At 39.9% G+C, this 20849-nt stretch overlaps 2 protein-coding genes across 2 annotated transcripts in view; one reads left to right on the top strand and one right to left on the bottom strand.

Moving 5' to 3' along the window:
* WDR17 (WD repeat domain 17) overlaps positions 1–6087 on the top strand; it is a 53950-nt gene extending 47863 nt beyond the window's left edge. The window contains 3 exon segments of the mRNA XM_042469410.1: positions 2645–2743; positions 2900–3083; positions 5245–6087. Of these exon segments, the coding sequence (XP_042325344.1) occupies positions 2645–2743; positions 2900–3083; positions 5245–5364 (403 nt within the window). The 3' untranslated portion in view covers positions 5365–6087.
* A 3168-nt stretch (positions 6088–9255) lies between these two features.
* Positions 9256–16441, bottom strand: SPATA4 (spermatogenesis associated 4). Its single transcript, XM_042468865.1, has 6 exons — positions 16158–16441; positions 14828–14957; positions 13985–14103; positions 12144–12364; positions 11327–11443; positions 9256–9664 (listed from the first exon to the last, which is right to left on the bottom strand). The coding sequence occupies exons 1-6, from the start codon at positions 16256–16258 to the stop codon at positions 9537–9539; spliced, it is 816 nt and encodes a 271-aa protein (XP_042324799.1). The 5' UTR covers positions 16259–16441; the 3' UTR covers positions 9256–9536.
* Between the last annotated feature and the right edge of the window lie 4408 nt (positions 16442–20849).

Genomic DNA, 20849 nt, shown 5'->3' with positions numbered 1-20849 from the left:
GGATTTGTATGCCACCCCCATACTAGAACATTTTCTGGAAAATTTCTAATAAAGAGACATAAAAAAAATTCAAATTCAAAATAAGACATAAAATTGAAAACAGTGTACCATAACTAGCAGAAAACAAATGTTAAGAAGTTGGTTTGGATTTGGTTTGACTTAAGGATGGCATCTCTCCTCTGGATGCCTGCCTTAGGTCGGTAATGGGCTGGATGAGGGAAAACAAACTCAAGCTGAATCCAGAGAAAACGGAGGTGCTTGCAATAGGTACTCCAAGTCCAGGGATGGAGATTTGTTAACCAGTCCTGGACGGGGTCGCACTTCCCCTAAAGGATGAAGTTCGCAGTTTGGGAGTACTCCTGGATTCATATCTACAGTTGTCATCTCAAGTAGATCCAATGGCCAGGAGTGCTTGTTACCAACTTCGGTTGATGTGCCAATTGCATCCCTACCTAGACCAAAAGGACCTTGAAGCAGTGGTACATGTACTGGTAACCTCTTGTTTAGATTTCTCTATTGCGCTGTACATGGGGCTACCTCTGTACCAAGTTCAGAAGCTTCAATTGGTTCAAAATGCAGCAGCCAGATTGGTCACCGTAACACATAGGATGGCCCATATAACCAGTTTTAAAATCTCTTCACTGGCTGCCAGTTAGCTTCCAGGCGCAGTACAAAGCGTTGGTAATTACCTTTAAAGCCCTACATGACTTGGGCCTGAGTTACTTGAAGGAAGCCGCCCTGCACTCTCAGAACATCAGGAAGAATTTATTGGAACATCACAAAACCAGGTTAACAACAACTTCCCATAGATCGTTTACCGCCACAGCCCCCAAATTGTGGAACAGCTTACCGGAGGAGATCCGTCTTATTACCATCTTAGATGCCTTTAAGAAGGCACTTAAGACGGATCTCTTCTGGTGAACCTACCTACCTGACCTTTTATAGGATTTTTGAGATAAAAGACTCCACTTCCAAGTATGACTGTGTGTTTTTAGACATCCAGGCACCGACCTAGCTATTTTATGAAATGAATAGTAATATTAATATTTTATTGTTTATATTTCTTTTTATTACTTTTACAGATGTATCATATCATTTTTATTGATGTAATCCCACCTCGATCCATAGGGATGATATTATTATTATTATTATTATTATTATTATTATTATTATTATTACCCAAAATGGAAATATGAGGCTACAAAAAGTTCTAACAAAGGCCTGATACAGACAGGCCAAAATAAAGCTGCTTTGAGTCACTTTGGAGGTATGCTGTTTCAATGATACATGCGTCCTAAGAGTCCAGAAGCCACAACAAAGCCACGCTTCAGTCCTAAGGACTGGAGTGCAGCTTTGGTGCAGCTTCCAGACTCTTAGGACACATTCATCATTGAAACACCATACCTCCAAAGTGACTCGAAGCAGCTTTATTTTGGCCTGTCTGTATAGGGCCAAAGATTATAAATGAGTATTGTTTCTGTATTTAATATTAATTATTACAGTTTCTCATACAGTTTATATGTAATACTTTACAGTAGAATATAACATTTTATGAACTGAAGTTTCCACTCCTTGAAAACTTGTACAATAATAATTGTTAATCTTTAAAGTATTCCAAACTTACTTTACGATAGAGTTACACTTTATGCAGATGGGCTTAAAAGGTGGGTGCCAAGATAGTTTTCTCAAAATGGGATGGGGGGATCTCAGCATACATGCAAATCCTTGTTAGGATTCTCCTAGGGTCAAGCAGCACATTAAAGATGTAGGCAGTACTTCTCCTTTTAAAACAAAAACTGGAATAGTCCAAATTTTATTATGAACAGCTATGCAGAGAGGGGAGGCTTAATTCTTCATTTGCAAAATACAATTTTAATTCTCCACTAACCACCCATTCTGTAGTTATTGCCTCCATTGATTCACATTTGAACTTTTTTTCTGAACACCATATCCACAGTTGGACAGTCAAGGACTGAACCTAGAATCACAGAGTTGGAAGAGACCTCCCTAATTTTGTATGTGTGTGAAGAGAGCGCCAATAAAAATCAGATACCCTTCCCAACAATTATTTTTTTTTAAAAAGAAATAACAATATGTTATATGTCTTTCAGTTGTATAATTTGACACTTGAATTCTTGTGAGCCACTCTGGAACCTTTCATTCAAAATGTTTTATCACTGAATGCATGAGAGGTTGTTTGATACCACAGTGTTTACCAATGAGCCAGGCTATTAACAATAGATATTTCTCCTTCATGTTTCATGTGGAAACAAGAGCACAGACTACTGTGAAACAGTGTAGTCCACAGGACTGAAGGCATATTAATTGTCACAGTTGAATATAGGTTCTTCTATGCTGTTAATACTTTTGAAGAATGCTGCAGTGTGGAAATGGGAGGGAGCAAATGATGCTGCATGGTTTTTCATTAATCTCTTTGGGCATGTATTTGTATGTATATACATAATAGTTGCCTGGCAGAGCCTTCGGGATGAGATGAGAAAAGCAGTCTGTAATATTTGTGCTCAGTTTAAAGAAAAAATCAAGGGAATGGTTATTGAATCATTCATCAGAACAAACAGTCATAAAGAACTATAATGTGTGTCATATACCTTCAACCTTTCTGTTATGTTGCATTTTTTTCCAGCCAGCTTTTAAAAAGACGGGAGGTGTGTGTGCCCTTGAAAATTGAACAACTCTCTGAGGAGCTAGATGCTTGGAGAGCTTGTACTCAACCACTAAACAAGTAGGTTTTCAGTGATCCTAACAGAGTTTAAGTAGTTTTGAATGTGTGATCTTTTGTCTTTAGTAGAAGATAAGTGTATCGGGAATTCTGAGAATTTATAGATGCTATCCTTTAGTTTTCATTTAGCATAACAAATAACATGTATTTCTCTCATAGATCGTCTGATGAATGTCCACATACACCTCCATCTGAATCACAACTAGAGATTTATGAAACACTACTGTCACGAATAAAAGAAGAACCTCTGATAGTAAAGATAGGGCCAGATTATGTTACTGGCTCTAACCTTCCTAGTCATTCAGATGTTCATGTCTCTTGCCTTACAGGCTTGAGGATACAGGTATTGGTTATAGAACTGGATGGGTGGCACTTACTGACATCTTTGCAAATAAGACACACTTTGGTTATATCCAGGAGTTAAAAAGTGGAAAGCTGCTCAACAGTGGGGTTTTCCACTCTGTTCTTGCTGCTGCAGGCACCGGCATCTCCTTAAAAAAACAAAACTCCTAAGTATCCAAGACCCTTAGGCAAGGCATTACACAAGGTTGATTTTCTCTCATTTTCCTTGCCCCCTCGGATTTTGGTCCTTGCCAAAAAAAACACCTATCCCAATCTTTCCTAAGAATATCTGGCGCTGAAGTAAGTGTTCTAGGAAAGAGGATGAGAGAAACCTATTGCACAAGCAGCTTTGCCTTCACATAATCTTTTTGTACAATGCAATGTAATATGTTATAGTTGTACTTATAATGTTTTGGCTTGTGGATATCTAAACCTACAGTCCTAGTTATACTTTACTTTGGACTAGGTCTCACTGAACTCAGTGGGTTTTACTTTTAAGTAACCATGGTCAGAATAATACTGCACTTTTCCCTATTCTTCATCCTGGTTGTGTTGGTGACCATTGTGAAAATAGAAAGCAATATTAGCTGTCATCAGTTATGACCAGAAATTAATAGTGCAGAATATTTTAAAATAATTATTCTGTAATATATTTAGCTTTATGAGAGCCAGCATGGTGTAGTAGATTGAGTGTTGCACTATGACTCTGGAGAACCGGGTTTGAATCCTGGCTCGATCATGGAAATCCACTGGGTGACCTTGGGAAAATCACACTCTCTCAGCTTCAGGGGATGGCAATTGCACCCCCCTTTGAAGAAACTTGCCAAGAAACCCCATGATCAAACCAATCATGGTCTTAAGATCTCCATGAGTTAGAAATGACTTGAAGGCACACAATAACAACAATATTTGGCTTAATAATTAATTTATAAATTTTATATCCCCAAATCAAAATGTATAAAAGCAATCCACATAGCCTGAAAAAAACACAAAAAACTAAGCAATCAAAATAATCTTCAAGCCAGTAATAACTGCCCTCTCCCAAAATCTGGATAACTAGTGGATCTCATGTATTTTTACAATTAATACTTTAATGAAAAATCTTCCATTGAGTTTTTTTCCTACTTAATATAGTAAGACAGCCTTTCCTGTTATATATTTATAAAATAGTAAGAAAGGGCCATTACCATAGATTTTTATTTAGTCTTAGATCCCAATTTTAATCCTGCAGTTGTTTGGAGAAAGACATTGAGCAGGTTTTCATCCTATGTGTGAAGTGTCCTTCTCCGGATACTATACATGTCCCAGCAATTGCAACACCCACTACTATTGAACACGACAAGACAATCTCATCAAAGGAAAAACCTTTACCTGTGCTCAGGAGATGTGGCTGGCATCTATGTGGCTGTCTGCTTCAGCCCTTTGTTTCAAAAGCCTCTGAGTAAAAATGTTTTAGCCTGCCAACAAAAGGGCAACAAGGAGGAGGTCAATCTGGCCTCCTTGGGAAGGGAAGTGCAGAGTCTACAGGCAGCCATTGAGAAAGCCCTCTCTTGCATCCTCACCAACTTTGATTGCATCAGTAGTGGAACTGAGAGAACATTTCTCATGATTTCAGGACCCAGGCAGGTTTATATAGGGGAGATATACTCTGCCAGATAGCCTGGACCTGAGCCTTATAGAGCTTTATAGTTCACCACCAGCACTCTGAATATTCTTATAGATAATATATATATATTGCATATTTGTTTCACGTATAGCGAAACAAATGCAAGGTGTGCTTTATTATTGTAGTCTGTTGCACTGAAAACTTAAGATGCAAGTGCTCTATAATTATTTGTAAATAAAAAAAACCTTTGACTTTCAAAGATTGCATGTGATCACAAAAGCCTGATTCTTGCTTCCCCCCTTCCTCTGCAGACCCCTCTGCCCCCCTGAAAATCTGTTTTTAGAGGTTGGAGAACTTTTGGGAATGGCATGAGGATATGGTGCTGATGGAGAAAAGGAGGGAGCTGGCAGAAATTGATCTTTCCTTTGGGGGATCTGAAGAGTACTGTAATTTAGGATTCAAGCCATTGGTTTTTGCTGTGGTAATTTTTTTTAAAGAATTATGCATCAGATTCATAATATTTGTTTCCTTTGTTCATACTTCTTACATTATACAGGGTCCAGTGTTCTTTCTTGAAGATGGAAAGTCAGCAATTTCGCTTAATGATGCATTGATGTGGGCAAAAGTGAACCCCTTTTCTCCATTGGGAACAGGAATACGGCTCAACCCATTCTAATGCAAGAAAACACTACTCCACTTTACTAAAAATGTACAACAATATGGTCATTATTTGTCGAAGGTTATTAGACTGAAATATTCCTTGAAGAATATTTTCATGAACTCTGCAAATTGTTCATTTAATTTATATTATAGTTAATAATCTAAAGAAAGTCACACATCATTGGCAACCATGGTCTATTTAAAAAGGATTGAATATGCTGTTTCCGTGAACAAATGTGTGAAAGGCAAAACAGCAAGGGTAGCACAATTTGAAGCACATTCATGCATAAGTAACTTATGCCTCTTTGAAAAGTCTCTTATAAGCTGCTTTTAGAATTATGAGCCTACCATGAGGAGTACCTGATTCATGTTTTAGATTAAATTATGCATTTGTCTCCTCTTGGTGGAAATTAAGAGCACAGTATAAGAAGTGCAAAACCCTTGAAACAAATCAAGTTTATGCAGCTGTTGTTAATGATAGATTGTGTTCTAATAAATCCAATAAATGGTTTAATGCTTAATGAGTCTAAATCAAATGGTTGTATAATACAGATGTCTGTTTAGCGGGTATTTTGAAATATTTAGTTTTACACTTCAACTAACATGAGAATTTTTCTTATATTTTGAATATCTAGATTTACACTTGACATTTGTCTTTATTTTAAATGAATAAGCTTATTTCTAAAAGTTATTTTCTGACAAATACCATGTAAGTAAATTACTTATTGGAATGTATCAAAATACATGATGTAAATGTAGAGAATTTAATTCCTTTAATTTTAGTGATTGTAAATGGATGGTATTCAAAGTTCTGATATGTTAATAAATTACTCATGTTTTATATAAAGGATTTATAGCTATGATTGTGCTCCAGTAAAAGAACGTATTAGTCAAATGAAGTGTAAGGTAAAATATTTGTATCATACTGCATGTAAGTATTAACGTTGACCATGAGCATCATCATTTGAAGATATTTGATAGAAAATAGACCTGGGGCTGAAACAGACCGACAGAAGAGGCAGCTTGAAGCTACCCCTTCTGAAGCCAGATTGGGGCCACAGAAACCACACACCATGGCCCCAATCCAGCCTTGAAGCTGCCCAAAAAAGGAGCGGCAAAAAGCCAGCTTTTCTGCCCATACTGCAGCCAGAATCCAGCTTCATGACGCTTGTTTTCTGCTGCTCCAGAGACTAGGACCCAGAGCAATAGATGGAAGCTACAGGAAAAGAGATTCCACCTCAGCATTAGGAGGAACTTCTGACAGTAAGGGCTGTTCAACAGTGGAACAAACTCCCTTGGAGTGTAGTGGAATCTCCTTCCTGGTTTTTAAACAGAGGCTGGATGGCCATCTGTCAGGGATGCTTTGAGATTTCCTGCATGGCAGGGGGTTGGACTGGATGACCCTTGCGGTCTCTTCCAACTTTGTGATTCTATGGTGGCATGCAGCATGTAAACTCCGTGCTGCTGGAGCATCATGAAGCTGCCCCCATGTAAATGGCTGGACAGCTTTCTGCCAGCTTGGGGGTGTGTGGCATATAAACACCATGCCCCCAAACCACCGGGAAGACAGCACAAAGGAGCGGTCTGTTCTGCCCCTCAGTTAAGGTAGAGATTCTCTGAGTGTTAACACTATTGATTTTTTTTTTTAAATAGTTCTTCTCATTTCAGGATGTGAACTTTGGAGGCTACAGTTAGTCTTTTTATTCTGATTTAGATAGCTAAATTCATGATATCCATACTCAAATGGTAGACCACTTCTTCAGACCACATTGCATTTTGCCTATGATGAAACTGTTAATATTTCCCTCAGATTGTTATTCAGTGTGCCATGACTCAACCCATCTTATCAAAGTTCCAACACTTGGCCCACATTGCCTTCCAAAAGCTGTTGTAGGACACTCAAGTGACTGTAATAACCTCAACACAGAAAGTAATCTAGACCAGAAGCACAGTGTATACAGTGGACCCTTGGTAGCGGCTGGTGTTGGGTCCAAGACCACCCGCCTGCTCCCCTCCCCCACCATGGATACCAAAATCCCTGGATACTCAATGGTGTAGTAAAATGGTGCCCCTTATATAAAATAGCAAAATCAAGGTTTGCTTTTTGTAATATATATATATATATATATATATATAATTTTTAGTATTTCTAAGCTGTGGATGGTTGAATCCATAGATGAGGAATCTGTGGGTACAGGGTACAGAGGGACAACTGTATACTTCAAATGTACTTGAAAGCTGATTCAGCTGTTGTGTTCTCAGTATAGAAAACAAAGGTTTGTTGGAACTGTAACATGCTTCATTCATAGAACACCCTTCTTACTGGACATTTTCCAGATAAGACTTAATTTGTAGTTTCATTGGAAATCTGTAGTTTGATTCCTGGATCCCAGGCACATATGCCCCAATTTTAGCCCTATTTGCAGTTCTGCTATGTAGAGTGTATTCAAAACAGAGATTCTTAATTCAAATATTATGGCAACTATGGTTTAACAAACAAGAGGTTGGAGTTCAAAGGAAGCACATACTTGATGTTATAAAGCCAGCTTTAGCGCCAGAACATGCCTGAACTGGACAAGATATAGTATTTGATCATAGAAGACTTCCATATACCCTGTGTCTTCCTGGAGCATTTTAGCAGGAACTCCACATTTCACAAATACTTTATTTATTTATAATTTTTATTTATTTTATTTCTATGCCGTCTTCCAAAAGGAACCCAGAAGCATCCTGTCATAAAAGAACCAATGTGATGTAGTGATCTGCGTGACTCAGACACTTGGTGACCAGGGTTCAAGTCCCCATTTGGAGATGGAAATCCATTGAGTGACCTTGAGCAAATCACACTTTCTCAGCCTCAGAGGAAAGCAAAGGCAAGCCCCTTAGAATTGCCCTAAATCAGAAATGACTTGAAGACATATAATGACAACAATCCTGTCAATAATCTAGTAATTCCTATGAACTACTAGAGTTCCAGCATGCATTATTATAAAAAGTAGAATGGCATTGTTCCAATATTTTGTTATTGTGCCGTTAAGTCATTTCGAACTTATGGTGACCCTAAGGCGAACCTTTCTTGGCAAGGATTCTTCAGAGGCAGTTTGTCATGGCCCAAAGTCACTCACTGTGTTTACGGGGCTGAACTGGATTCGAACCCTGGTCTCCAGAGTCATAGTCCAACACTCAAACCACTACACCATGCTGGCAAATCCACATCCTCAAAAACCTCTATTTCTATCCTTACACTTCATCATTCGTTCCTCAATAAACAATTTTGGCCACAATATTCCATATATTATCATTCCAAAATGGAACACCTCACTCACTCTCACTCTCTCTCTCTCTCTCTCTCTCACACACACACACACACACACACACACACACACAAGTTGCTGGCCATAAGCACCTAAGCTGCTGTTCATAAATTAACAATAAATTCTCATATTGAAATGTTGTCTACATCCACACTTGTTCATTCTTTGGAGGCATTTCTCATGTTTTCCTCAGTGGCAATTTTTATCCAAGGTCAAAAATACTCCATTATTAAACAAGTCAAATGCAACGACCCAAGACTCACAGATTAAGTATGTACACTGACCACACATGGGATTCAGTTAAGACCCCTTTAGAAAACAGCCCACTTTGGTTTCGACTAATCTGAAGCTCGTCAACTTTGTCTCTGTTCAAATGTTTGTGTCTTACACTGACTATTATTGGGGGGAGGGATTCTCCTTTGTGAGAGTGAATGGAATCCACAGACAGCTGGATGGGTTATTATGCCAGCCAAACTGGTAACAAATAAGTGCAACAGTTATTCTACAACACACTTTTACAGTTGGCTCAGGACTGTAAATTTAGTCAGAACATTTTAGAGTGCACTATTCTAAATTTGACAACAAGACCTGAGTTATCCCAATAATCAGTTTTATTAGAACATCAACCAAAAGTACAAGGCTAGACACACGCTGAAGTTTAGATGTTTCCTTCTTTCTATATTAGAAGATGTAGAGTGAATAAGATTCTTGTAAGAAAAGGAAGTAAGAAAAGCACAGATTACCTAAATTCTTATTCTGTATTCTATTTCACTGTTAATGCTTTCTTCATAAATCCCATGTTTCCAATATAGTAAAGAAACATGTTCATGAGTTTTCTGTTGAGTTAAAAATAAGCAAAGATCCCCTTTTCTAGTCACAGTCCTTTAAAATGTGCGCTTGTAGAATCAGCATTTGTATGTGCATCAAAAGGGTGTCTTTCCGCTTGCTTCACTTGGATGGCTTTAAAGTGAACACCCATTTTGCCTCTGATTTCTGTGGAAGCTACACAAAAATAGGAAAGAAGGGTTAGTATTCTTCAAACGAACAATTGCACTATAAAATACATACAGTGCACACTTTTAGCAACATCTTAAGAAATGGTGTTCAAATCAGCCTTTATGAAACTGGGCCACTGCTGGAATTGTGTCAAGGAATATTTGAGAAAGCTGAATGCTCAGCGCCAAAGTGTCAGCAGTACAATGTTGTCAGCATCTGCTCAACTTAACTGGCTCCACTACCTTTAGTTATTTATTCTAGAGACACTGGCAGTATTCAACATACAATAAAAAATCTTCATGTGTTGTAAATTGAGCTTCCATCGCAAACATAGAGTGGGTAGAGCTTTTACTGGTTGTTTGTCAATCCTAATAATGTGTAGATGTAATGACACTAGGGGCCAAAGCAGATGGCCCAGAAGGAGCAGCCTCTAGACGCTCCTACCCTGATTGACACAGGTCTGTGACGACTATATGGTCTGCTCCTGAAGCTGGCCGCCACTGTGGTCCTAAACGGGCCACCGGCAGGAGAGGATTAAATTCATTCCTTTTGCCAGTGGCCTCACAGTGGCTTTTGGCTGCTTCAGGGGAATGTGTCTTCTAAATGTTGCGCCCCTGAAGTGGCCAGAAACCATTCTATTTGGCCTGTCTGTTTCGGGCCTAAACAAATGTGCTTCAAATAGAGCCAGATAGCTTTTTATTGCAAGGGGGAGTAAAAAAAGTATATAAATTCTTAGGACCAAATGATAACAACATCTATTTGAGAGAAAGGATGCTCATTCTGCAGACATTAATCCTCTTTTGCATTAGCCTCCCAGCCTGAGGCCGGCCATCAGCACAGAACAACACATGCAAATCACTCCTGCATTCCCAGGCTCACACAGTATATATACATCCAACTTTTTCCAGACAAAGCATTCTCTGAAGATGCCAGCCACAGATGCTGGCGAAACATCAGGAAGAAACTTCTGGAACATGGCCACATGGAAAAATGCAGGCCATGAAAGCCTTTGACTTTACATTGCTTTTTTTCTTTTGAAAGAATGTGAACTGGTTGATAAGGATCAAACAATAAGTAATAACTGGCCATCTCTCCTCCTTTTCCCTGCCCTGCATTAGATGGTAGAGTAGAATGGGAAAGGGGCTCCCCTTATCAGGGAACTCCCAAGATTTCTCTCACCATGGCACATCCTCTTAATAATATCAAAGGGCCAGTGGGAGAATATGCAACCAAAAGAAATCGGGCTGCTTCTGTTTCCAGTCTCTTGCACATGCATACACAATGTTCACTGTGGACTCAGCTTGCAATACTCTCTAGAAAGAGACCAGAAGCAGCGCCTCAATTTAGCTTTGATCTCTAGTGTGTGCCGCACAGTGTCAAGAAGCCCCCACTTCACTCGGTCCACTGAACTTTCCTTCTGGCAGTAAATGGATTCTGCTCAATACACCAACCTCTCTGCTGTTGTGAGTAAGGCTGAGTAAGAAGAAGCTGCAATTGCTCCTACGGGTGCTGATGGGAATTAATCAATCAGCATCTGGTGAGACAGAAGTTGTCTAGTTCTGGTTTAGAATAAATGAATTAAGTGTCACTTGGTGTAGTAGAAATATTGTCACAATATTCTGATTAAGAGTGTAGATTTAGACTTTAGAATACAAAAACAAAGCTTACCACTTGGTGCAAGAACAGGTTTCTCCTTTGGAAGGATAGTCATACTCAAGGAAGGTGCCACAACAGAAGGACGACGAACGGCACGTTGCCCCAGTGTTGGTTTAATACCAAAACGTGCTTAAAAACAGAATTTACCATGAGCAACATGCATGCAGATAACCATGCCAATATTTCAAATCTACATTGTCCTTCCCCAAAACTGATTAATACCTGTGGAAGTTAAAGAAATGGAATAGAATCCTGTTGAGAATTTGTGTCTTCGTAAGTGGACTTGTGTATGCGGGAATTAGCATTGCACAGTTGGGTGAAGCCCGTATCCATTACAGGGCTGATGTTACATTACTGTGTAGGAAAGCCAGCAAAGATCCTGGTGCACAATGTTCCCGATGCACATTGAGCACTCTTACTGGTGACCCTTTAGGTGTCTTTGCAATTCAGTAAAATGGTATCTTAGCACCTCTGCTACTTTGCTAAGTGTATGTAAAGTTATGTAACATAACTGGTCATATAAGATTCCATAAATATCAGAACTAGAAGCTGGTATTGATGAATAAAAAAATTTCTATTTGTCAAGATGAGGCATATGGGAGACTTGTTCCAGATGATGTCTGATATCAGACAGGCTCATGTCTGAACTGATTAAATAAAAATAAAAGGAATTTTTGATAAAAGCTTTAACTAGAGGAATGGCTGGTACTGACAGGGAGAAAGAGCAAAATTTATGTGTAACACATGGCTTTATCTTTCCATGTTTTGACCAGGTCGTTATTCAAACAAATAATATGGCAACAAATAAAGAATGCTCTTGTCCACTCACCTGGATCTTGTTCCCTTTCTTGCTGCCTTCGCTGCATATGCATATTGATGATGGCATTGATTTTCTGTATGTTTTTGTTTTCATTGGGTTCCACCATTATTTCTGTTAGCTTAATGTTGGATTTAATAGCCCTTGAAGCAGTTGATCTAGCAACCATTGGTAACTTATCCTGATAAAGTCTGTCTGTAAAGTCAACCTCTTCATCCTGGATATGTTTGATCCTTGAAGGGGAAGGAGTTGTAAATTAAGAACATATTTTGACTGATCTTTAAATTAAACATCTTAAAACATAAATTACTAAACTAATCCCAACTGTTATCAACTTGGTTCAGCAGGTGGGTCTTGTTTGTAGTGCCAAAGCATTTGTACCAGAAGTCTATAAGCGACTGTACTTGCTCACCAAATTATGACTATAACTTAGGTATATAAGGTAACTTGAGATGCAAGGATCAAAGAATCCAACAGACAGCACTATATACCAAATAGTAAAAGCATATATAGTGGGCCCTTCATATCAGCAGGATGATGCTCCACGGACTTGACCACCCGCAGATTGTCACGCCCCATAATATTCAATGGTGGCATGTGTCCACAGGCCCTCCAATGCATCTGCATGCACATCATCACCACTGAATAATATGGCGTGTGACCGTCCATGGAAAGGGTCCACTATAACTTGCTAACTACTTTTTATTACAATTTCATACAGAATGAGATATTTCACAGGGGACTAAACCCAATTTTAATCACAACTAAAGCTGATCCACTGAAATGAATGCAACTTGTTCATCAATACTCATGCATATTCCCACTGATTTCAGTTGGTCTGCTCTAATTAAGACTAAAATTGGAAGGAAGAACTTCTAAGATGGCAACTCAACTATTTGTTTTCTCTTTAAAGCTGCCCATGTGAAAATATTGCTCCAATTGCCATCTAACCTTGGACTGTAGATGTGCGGAAAGGACATCCTGGTTTATACCACGCAAAAGAGACAGGGGGTGGGTGGATGGGAATATTATACATGTGCTTGTATATGTGTGTATGTACTTAAAGACAAAATGGAAGGGTTTCAAAGACAAAAATCTTAACTAATGGAAATACCTAGAACAAATAATTGAAACAGTATACAGTATGTTATATTATGCACATACTTAGAGATAAGGGATCCAATTTTCCACATTACATTTGCTAAAATTATGTAATTTGAAGGACTTGTTCTGAAATGTGCTTACTTTCCTTTTCTCCTATTTATTTTTTCTAACATGACTTTGAATCTACAGGCAAGGCTTCCATTTCCTTTAATCTTACAACACTTAGAATGGGACCCCACCATCACCAATGATAAGAGATTTTTTTAGGATGGAAGGAAATCCTTGCCAAAGGCATTTAGGTTAGTCCCCTCCCTGTTGTCCTCCTTTAGCAGGCAAAGATTCTTCCAGTCAGGTAAGTCTTCAAAACTGACTACCTGTCAGATGCTTTTAAATAAATATTTTGGGCTCTTAATATTTTACTGCGTATTTTATTATTAGCATGCAAAGACATAGCTATGTTAGTCTGGAAAATCCTTTCTCTTGTTATCTCAGAGGTCTGCCAGCTGGACAGAGTAATGGGCTCTCTGATCAACACTGAGTTAGTCAATGCAGGAATCTGGACCCTTGTGCATGCCAACCCTATTTGCAGCTCTAATAATTAAAAGTTATGGCCATCTTTTCTCCAGTTGAACTAGTGTATCATCGTTCTTTCTGGCAGAGAAGCTCACCCTTGGACTTGGAATAAAATACCACCAAAATGTAGGGACTGGTATGTAACCTGGTGTAATGTTGTGCATAACAAAACTTACCGCCTGTTTGTCAGCATTGTATAAATGTCCTGTACAAATATTTCTGCAGCTCCTGGTTTACAATGAATTGTTCCGTCAATTAGCTCTCGGATGGGCTTCAGGTTTCTTTTTGCAAAGAACTTTAAGAAAGAAAGGAAATTCATTTCAAATATATTAATTCTCTTTTGTTCAGTATCAGTTCTTTACTACATAAAAAGGTGTGTGTGTGTGTGTTAAACAACAGACAAAACCTTAGCACACAAAATCTGAGCACCCAGGTAATAGGATATATCCATGACAGGTATTTATTTTTAAAACAAAAATGCCGGCAACCAAATGTGGTCTAGTGGTCTGAACATTCAACTGGGATTCTGGGAGACCAGAGTTCTGATCCCTGCTCAACCATGGAAACATACTGGCTGACCTTTGGCAAGCTGTACTCTCTCAGCCTTAGAGGAAGGCAATGGCAAACCCTCCTTTGAACAAATCTTGACAAGAAAACCTTGTGATAGATTCACCTTATAGTTGCCCAAAGTCAGAAATGACTTGAAGGTATACAACAGCAACACCTTTCTGTATTTTTAACATAAAAACAGCAGTACTGGTTAAATAGTACAAGTATTCCTAGCACACTTATACATAAACTATATGCGCAGCCTATCGCTCTTATGAATGTCGTGACTATTCCCTGGAAATAAGCATCACTGAACTAGATGCGATTTACTCTTGAGTAGTCATGTATACAGTTACCTGTGAGATATTTGCCAGCTATTTACAAAGGCAGTAAAGAATATTCCATCTCACTGACTTCCTTGGAAGAGATAAATAATTATCTGAAATTTGCAGAACACTGCAATTGCTTACCATCCCAAGTTGTGCCCAGTTGCGGAGTTTGGAAGGTAAGGAGGTCCCATTTTCAAAGCAATTCATATTAATGTCTTCAGGATAATACCAAGAGAATATTTCAGCAATGAGGTAGCCATTTGAAAAATCCCTATGCCGAAAGAGGAAACAAAAAGAGAAAGAGATTACTTTCAGCCAGACTGGTGTAGTGGACTCAGTATTGGACTACAACTCTGGAGACCAGGATTCAAATCTCTGCCCAGCCATGAGCAAGTCACACTCTCTCAGCCTCAGAGGAAGGCAAAGGCAAATCCTCTCTGAACAAACCTTGCCAAGAAAACCTGTGACATGCTTGCCTTAGGATACCATAAATTGGAAACGACTTGAAGGCACACAAGAATAAAGTTTAACTTCATTCTGGTGGTGATGGGGGCGCGACACCGTCTTGTGGCTCCAAAGCAGCTGCCACACTGCAGGATTAATGCAGTTTGATAGTGCTTTAACTATCATGGCGCCATCCTATGGAACCCTGGGATTTGTATGGTGGTGAGACTCCAGAGTTCTCCAACAGGGGCAGCTAAAACATCTCACAAAACTACAAATCCCCAAATTCCTTTGCATGGAGCTGTGGCTGTTAAAGCAGTGTCAAAGTGTGTTAATGTAGCCTAAGGAGGATGACCAGATGTCCTCCTTTTTCCAGGACATGTCCTACATTTCCACCTTCTGTCCAGGTGGGATTCCCAAATGTCCTCCTTTCTGAGCATGAGTAAGAAGCATGAAGAGGAGATCCAGCAAGAAGAGAAGAGCGCTTCAACAAGACTCTTCTCCTTGCTCAGGACATGCCCTCCATTTCCACCTTCTGTCCTCCATTCTGAGCACGACTAAGAAGCATGCACTTATACAGTAGTTTTTAGCTTTTTTCAGGGGGGGGAGATGTCCTCTGAATGCCCTCATTTGGCAGTGCCTCATCCTCCTTTGAGTTTAGGAGGACCTCTGATCATCCTGAGATCCTAAGACAGTGTTCGCCTTTGAAACTCCCAGCAGCCCCAGCTAAGGCAAGAAGAGACCAAGGATGATGGGACCTGCAGTCCAATGAAAAATAAATAAAGGATAATAATAATAATAATAATAATAATAATAATAATAATAATAATAATAATAATAATAATAATAATAATGCTTGAGGGTCAGGAGTTGCCCAGCCATGACTGGAGAAGCTGGGGAACTCTGAAAAGATCCAGCCAGAAAAGCAGAGCACTTCAATAAGGCTCTCCTTCTCCTTCTCCTCTGAATGGCGTTGGGAAGAGCCAGGGAAGCCAAGGAAGGAGGAGAGGCGGCTTCCCCGCTTCACCTGCGGAAATGTCGAGGCGAGAAGGTCAGGTCGAGGCTCTGGAGCCACCGCAAGACCGTCCGGGGAAGCCCCGTCCTCCTCGGGCTGGTGGAGTACGACATGACTGGGATGAGCAGAGGCCTAGCGCTTCCTTGGTGGTGACTAGGCCTCAGGCCTGGGCTGCGGTGGCCATGGCGACGGTTACTACGGCAACAACAACACAGGCAGGCCCGACAGAGAGGCCACCACCAGACTGCGCATGCTCAGTCCTGTGGAAATCATCATGGAACCCTCTAGTCTTGGTTCATAATCATAGGTTCAAAACACACTGCAGGAATAACCCAGTTCTAGTCCTCTTTGAGTGGATAGGGAATCCTGGGAAAATTGTAATTTATTGTGGCAACAGAGCTCTCTGACAGAGAAGGCTCAATGCCTCACAAAACTACAGTTCCCAGGATTCCCAGGCACTGAACCACGGCAGTTAAAGCAGTCTCAAACTGGGGCTGCATCCACTTTAACTCTATCTGGCTCAAGGCTATGGAATTCTGGGAGTTGGAGTTTGTTGTGGGCCCAGAGCGGCCCACAACAAACTCCAGCTCCCAGAATTCCATAGCCTTGAGCCAGATAGAGTTAAAGCGGTGCCAAACCGGGTTATTTCTCCAGTGTGGATGCAGCCTGGATTATTCTTGCTGTGTGTTTTAAACTTTAGTCATGCACAAAATGGAGGATGCCGAAGAGGAGGCTGAAATGTAGGACGTGGCCTGGAAAAGGAGGACCAAGCCTGGTCTCTCAAAGTACAGTATAAAACCCATCACACTCGTACATACACTCTCCCATGTGCAGAAGTGAACTGGGCTAACATTTTATTTCATGACTAATGCCTGGACAGTGTCCGTCACGACATCCGACAACAGGGATGAAAAACATCTAGATTTTGGGCAACTGGCCTCGGCCCTAGTAGGCTGAGAAACCAATGTCTGGGGATGTTGAGAGTTGCACTCCAGCTGCTGTAAAGGGATGAGGTAGCACCCTTGGAATAAAGTTCTAAACACACTGCGGAAATAATCCAGTTTGAGACTGCTTTAACTGCCCTGACTTAATGTTAGGGAATTCTGGAAACTGTAGTACTTACTGTGAGACATTTAGCCTTTTCTGTCAGAGTGCCACAATAAGCTACAATTCCTAGGATTCACTGGCATGGAGGCTGGGTAGTTAAAGCGATCTCAAACTGGATTATTTCTGCAGTGTGTTTTGGACCTTCCTGAAAGAAAGAAGCTGGTAGCTGTTGGCTTCCCTCTTTGTGCTGCAAGTGCTTAGTGACAAAAACGAACTAGGCCCAAACAGAGGTGCCAACGTTCAGCGCTCTCTGAAGTGCTTGATCTCAGCAATAGCTCACAAACAGCAGAGTGCAGAAGCACAACCCAGTGTGCAGTATTTGGCAATCAGGCACTGACCAACCTAAGATAACACACAGATATGGTTTACTTCTTCCAATGACCTTGGAGGATTTTATCTTCCAATTGCTATATGTACTCATCAAATCAACTTCTCTCTCGAATCCACTATCCTCAACTCACACCTGCTCTGCGTTTCAGAGTCCTTATATACATAACTAATTACAAAGGATTGGCACCTGGTGTTTCCCCCATTTACAGCCATATAATTATTTTTGTATTTCCTTAAAGGGACATTTAATCCAACAACAGCATGAGTAGCATGCTTTTTTTTGTGTGTGGGTTTTTCAAGCTATGAGGCTGTGTTCTAGAAGAGTTTATTCATTTCTCCATCAGCTGTGGCTGTCATCTTCAGAGAATACTGCCATGGAAGAAAGTGGATTATATATATAGCTGGTTGAGAGGAAGCAATTTGCTTGTTAATCTGTGTGTTGTTCTGTGGTTGAATGCAAGTCCTCAGGGTGTATATTTAATTAATGATCCATTGTCTACCAGGAAACCCCCTCATGGATCATTAATTAAATCAATACCCTGAGGCTGAGATGGGCCTTTATTGTGTGTGAGAATATCCATTGAAATTCAAAACCTTGTGGGTATGGAGATGACAAGTTCAACTTTAAGGATAGTCACTGGGGGACAAAGGCAGGAGGAAGGATGTTGCCTAAAGCCAAGGAGAGTAGATAACCCTGTGAAAGAGTATTGGACTGTATTGTAAGAACCAGAGAGGAGATGTGTTGAACCGGTCAAAGGCACCCTTGTGAGGATGGGGGAATCAGTGTTGAAATGTGTGTATGCGGTTGGAGTGCCGCATACCTTGTCCCCAGCTAATTTCGGCATTAAAGAGAGATTAAAATGTATTTAAAGCATCCTGCAAATAAAGCGAAAATGGTGAGTAATCGCACAAATGATTATCACATGCAATTGTACAAATAAAGTGATATTGAAAATGCATTGTCACTGAAATCCCGCAAGTAAAAAGATGTGGGTTAATGCTTCTTTGTAACCACTTTAATGGCAGGTTTTGTGTGAAATTGTTTCACATAATTACATGATTTCCCCAGGATATTCACGGGATAAACTCCATAGGACTGTAAGGATAGGCTTTATGGGATAGACCCTGGACATAGCAGGAAAGGAAGGAGGACTGGCTGTGGGAGCTCAGCTACCTGGGGCAATTAATTCACTTTGGATCCGGCCCTGCTAGCAAACAATGACAGGATTACAAAGGATGGTAGTTTCCATGTTTAAACTACCATTAAGGTCCAAAACACAATGCAGAAATCATCCAGTTGGAGACCGCTTTAGCTGCCTTGGCTCAGTGCTAGGGAATCCTGAGAACTGTAGCCTTCTCTATCAGAGATTGCTCTGGTGTCACAATAAGCCACAGTTCCCAGCTGTTGCAGTGTGTTTTGGACTCATGTAGCTAGATGCTGTAAGTTAATTCTGTAACTTGTTGATTCTTTGAAGATGAGTTTTCCCTTGCTTAAGGGCCTAAAAACCCTGAATGACACAGATCCTATCTGGTCTGTAAAGCTAAGCAGTGTCAGGCCTGGTTAATACTTAGATATTGGTCCAGCAAAGAATATCAGGCACTGTATTTCTGAGGAAAAAAAACAGCAAACTACCTCTGCAACGTCTTTATGTAAGAAAGCCCATGCAATTAATGGGTTTACCGTAACTCCACATGCAACTTGATAGGTAGGTATTCTTCTTTGTTTTCTCCTCCCAAAATTTTCCACCTGATTTCTGCCATGCTGATCTCTGTGCTGAAATTTAATTGTTACATTTTCTTCCAGTCCTGTTTCTTCAAACCTTGGGCAATCCTGTTTGCCCAAGTACTATGTGGAAGTTACTTGTAGCTAATTAGAAGAGATCCCACTCCTAAAGGATTTGATTAAAAGCTGCTTTTAAAATAGCATGTAAGTGTAAGTACTTTGGATGAATATGAAGGACAAAATAAATCCAGGGATCCATATCAAATGCCAAAGCCACATAGGTTCCTAGTGACATTTAGGAAGGAATTCACAGTTTACTTTGGCTTTCTCCCAAGCCTTTGTTATGGAAAAGGAATCTGTTTCGCAAAGCCTGAATCTTTAACAGTAGCACTTGGATGGTTTCTGATTTACCTCACCAGTTTAATGTAGCTGGAAGCAAGGTTATTCTGTGGAGTTTAATTTTGTTGATGCTTGGATAACCACAATTTGAAAAGAGCCAGTTTCCACAGCTTTTAATGTAGCATGAAGAATGACTCTGTAGCATGGGAAATGCGTGAATATCTGTAATACAAACTTCCCTGTGAACTCTGCCCCTGTTGATCATTGAACATAAACCAGTTTACTATTAAAATATATTTCTAACTGTTTAGATTATAGGTAAAATAGTTATTGATTTACTTTTTACAGTTAAATAAGGTGTGCCACCCTCAGAAAGTGTATACATCCTTTATAGATAACGCCTGACACAGCTGCATGAAGCAGATTAAAGTGGTCCCTCCACATTCACTGGGGTTAGAGGTGCAGGACTCTCTTGAAAGTGGAAACACCACAAATTAACACACACACTCTCTCTCTCTTATTTTTTACCAGTGGTCAACATCTGCCATAAATTGACCACAGAATTGCACTGGAAGGCCTCCAAATACCTAGAGAAGTGTCCTCTCTAGGAATCTCTAGACCTTTCAGTGAAACTTTCAGTGAAACTTGCACTGGGGAACCTAAGGATTCCCAGAAAGAACATATTAATCTAATGCGTAAACAATCAAATCTGCAAAAGTCAAAGTCGCAAATGTGGAGGGCCAACTGTACTATTAGGTGGCTGTGTCTACTGCTTTTCTAGAATCTGCAGTTTTGAAGAAAAACCATCAAATAAGAGTTATCTCAGTTTTATATACAACCATGAACCTCAGTGCATAACTACTGATTATGTGCTCTCTGTACCTAATCTACCTCACTATGGTGAGGGGGAAATGGAAACCCTTGTGCATCACCCCGAATCTTCCTAGTTAGGATGTATAAGAGTAAACCATCATTAATTAAGTCTATTTTCTTGCGTTGTGAAACAATGTAAAGATACTTGGACACAGCATTTCTCAGTGGTGTGTTTTTATACATCTGTATTTGTGTCCACAGGGAGAGTGCAGATCATGGTTGGTTATTTGTAGTCATAATAGGTAAGATCAAAACAAAATTGACATTGTCCAGTACTAATGTAACGATCCATATGAACAGGTGCTTAACTGCTAAGGAAATGGTACCTCCAT

This window comes from Sceloporus undulatus, chromosome 5 (genome assembly GCF_019175285.1).
Source record: "Sceloporus undulatus isolate JIND9_A2432 ecotype Alabama chromosome 5, SceUnd_v1.1, whole genome shotgun sequence".
Classification (NCBI taxonomy): Eukaryota; Metazoa; Chordata; class Lepidosauria; order Squamata; family Phrynosomatidae; genus Sceloporus; species Sceloporus undulatus.
The sequence above is the reverse complement of the archived record's forward strand: the minus strand, read 5'-3'. Positions and strand labels throughout refer to the sequence as shown.

What these genes read in the sequence shown, in the direction of transcription:
- SPATA4 (XM_042468865.1), bottom strand. Translation starts at nt 16,258, where the DNA reads ATGTCGTACTCCACCAGCCCGAGGAGGACGGGGCTTCCCCGGACGGTC. An exon ending in ACTGGGCACAACTTGGGATG is followed by an intron (nt 14,104 to 14,827) that starts GTAAGCAATTGC and finishes TCTTTCTTAAAG; the next exon opens with TTCTTTGCAAAAAGAAACCT. An exon ending in ACAATGCTGACAAACAGGCG is followed by an intron (nt 12,365 to 13,984) that starts GTAAGTTTTGTT and finishes TTCCCCTTCAAG; the next exon opens with GATCAAACATATCCAGGATG.